At 47.2% G+C, this 1,658-nt stretch overlaps 1 protein-coding gene across 1 annotated transcript in view; it reads left to right on the top strand.

The window, feature by feature from the left end:
• Window positions 1-743: 743 nt before the first annotated feature.
• The window catches only part of PRSS12 (protease, serine, 12 (neurotrypsin, motopsin)), a 44,642-nt gene continuing 43,727 nt past the window's right edge, over window positions 744-1,658 (top strand). Inside the window, exon 1 of the mRNA XM_010575605.1 lies at window positions 744-753. Coding sequence (XP_010573907.1) covers window positions 744-753 — 10 coding nt within the window. The remainder of the gene's footprint in view (window positions 754-1,658) is intronic.

Here is a 1,658-nt window from a genome sequence, read left to right as displayed (position 1 = left end):
CACCTCCTGCTTAGTACCATTTTGCAACCTCAAGCACAAACACCTCTACCCTACATAGGTAAAGCAAGTTCTGTGCATGTAAGATTCCTGCTGGCCCACACACCTATGGGAGACAAATGAAATCAGAATACATTAATAAGTACCAGGCTCAAAGCTTTGCCTGAAGTGTTTTGCAAGATTCATCATTCATCTGTTCCCTTCCTCCTGTGCTGATCAGCAGAACTCTTCCTCTTCCAGGCTAGAGGGGGCGGGGTGGGGAAAGAGCTTAGGTCAGGAAAAATGAAATATTGCTGTTACTGTGATGCCAAAAAGTGTTTACTAGGCAACGAAGGAAGCCTTAACCAGCTAGGCTGAGCATGCTTTTAACCAGCCCTTCCAAAGGATAAAAGCAACCGACTTGTCATGACAGCAACAAATTTTCAGACAATTTAAAAATGGCCATAATATGGCCGTAATGAGTTGCTTTCAGGCTAACATCTTGTATATATTCAAATATTTTGAAAACAAATTAAACTCTTGCCAGTCCTGACAGCTTCTAAACTAATGCATATACATACCCCCAGAAGAAACCTCAGAAAGAACGAACAGTCTGTGCGCTTGCATCCACGGAGAAGTGCCATCAGACACACGTGATAGCATAGTTATCATGTTGCTGTAGAAACCCCAACAGAGTATTCTTTAACTTTGTGATTAAAATACTAATTGTAATGTTGCAATAATAATCACAGATGAGTAGATCTAAAATGAATACAGGTAATACCAAACACTGTAGGACCTGCTCTTCCTTAGCATTGGAGCTCTTTTCTTCTTATGAACAAAAGCTTAAATCGGTGCAGTTGCATTTTGCACCTTTTGAACGGTTTGGAGGCTGCTAAAGGAAGGCCGCTGTTCACTGGAGGGATCCTGCATGGAAAGCAGATTCTCTTGTAGGCTCTAGTCACAATGCAAGGTTGTGGAAAAACTGATACGCTCACCCAGAAACCAGATTAACACTTCTCAGCCGAAAAATGAGAGAGGAAAAAAAGATCCTGTGGAGACGTGAATCTACAGACTCATACTACAGACAAATTGCCAAATAAAGGGCGCGCGCTGTATCAGGCAGAGCTGGACTTTGCAAAGTGTGAACAGCATAGATTAAAACCAGCAGAAAATTAAAAAAATAGTAACTAACCCATACTAGCAACTGAACAATATGAGACAAAGAGGCAAAACTAACTGGGAGCCATCCTGGTAGAAGAAGGAAATCAGAGATGATCAGGTCACGCAGAACTCCGCAGTGGCTGGGAATAGGCAGATTACTATTCAGAGCACATGGGGCTGGGATAAAGCTAAACCCTCGAAGACATTTCTCTTCACGGCATTTGTTCTCAGGCCCTTTGTTTCCCGCAGACACGCCTGGGGCTCGCTCTCTCTCTCTCTCCATCCCTCTGCCTCCCCAGCCGCCCTGCGGGTCCGTTTTGTCCCTCTCTCCCCGAATCTGCGCGCCCCCACCCCGGGCCGGCCTGTGCCCGGGCTCCTTCTGCTTTTTCTGAGGCTGTCGGAGGGGTCGGGGGAGCCATAGCCACGGGCAGAGCCGGTGGTGGCTGCTAGGGGAGCCCCAAGGGCGAGAGAGAAGCGGGGCGGGGGGGAGCCTGCGGCGGGACCGGACCGCGATGAGG

Source organism: Haliaeetus leucocephalus, unplaced genomic scaffold (assembly GCF_000737465.1).
Source record: "Haliaeetus leucocephalus isolate CR32 unplaced genomic scaffold, Haliaeetus_leucocephalus-4.0 Scaffold484, whole genome shotgun sequence".
NCBI lineage: Eukaryota > Metazoa > Chordata > Aves > Accipitriformes > Accipitridae > Haliaeetus > Haliaeetus leucocephalus.
Note: the sequence above shows the minus strand (reverse complement) of the source record. Positions and strands in the feature narration are given on the sequence as shown.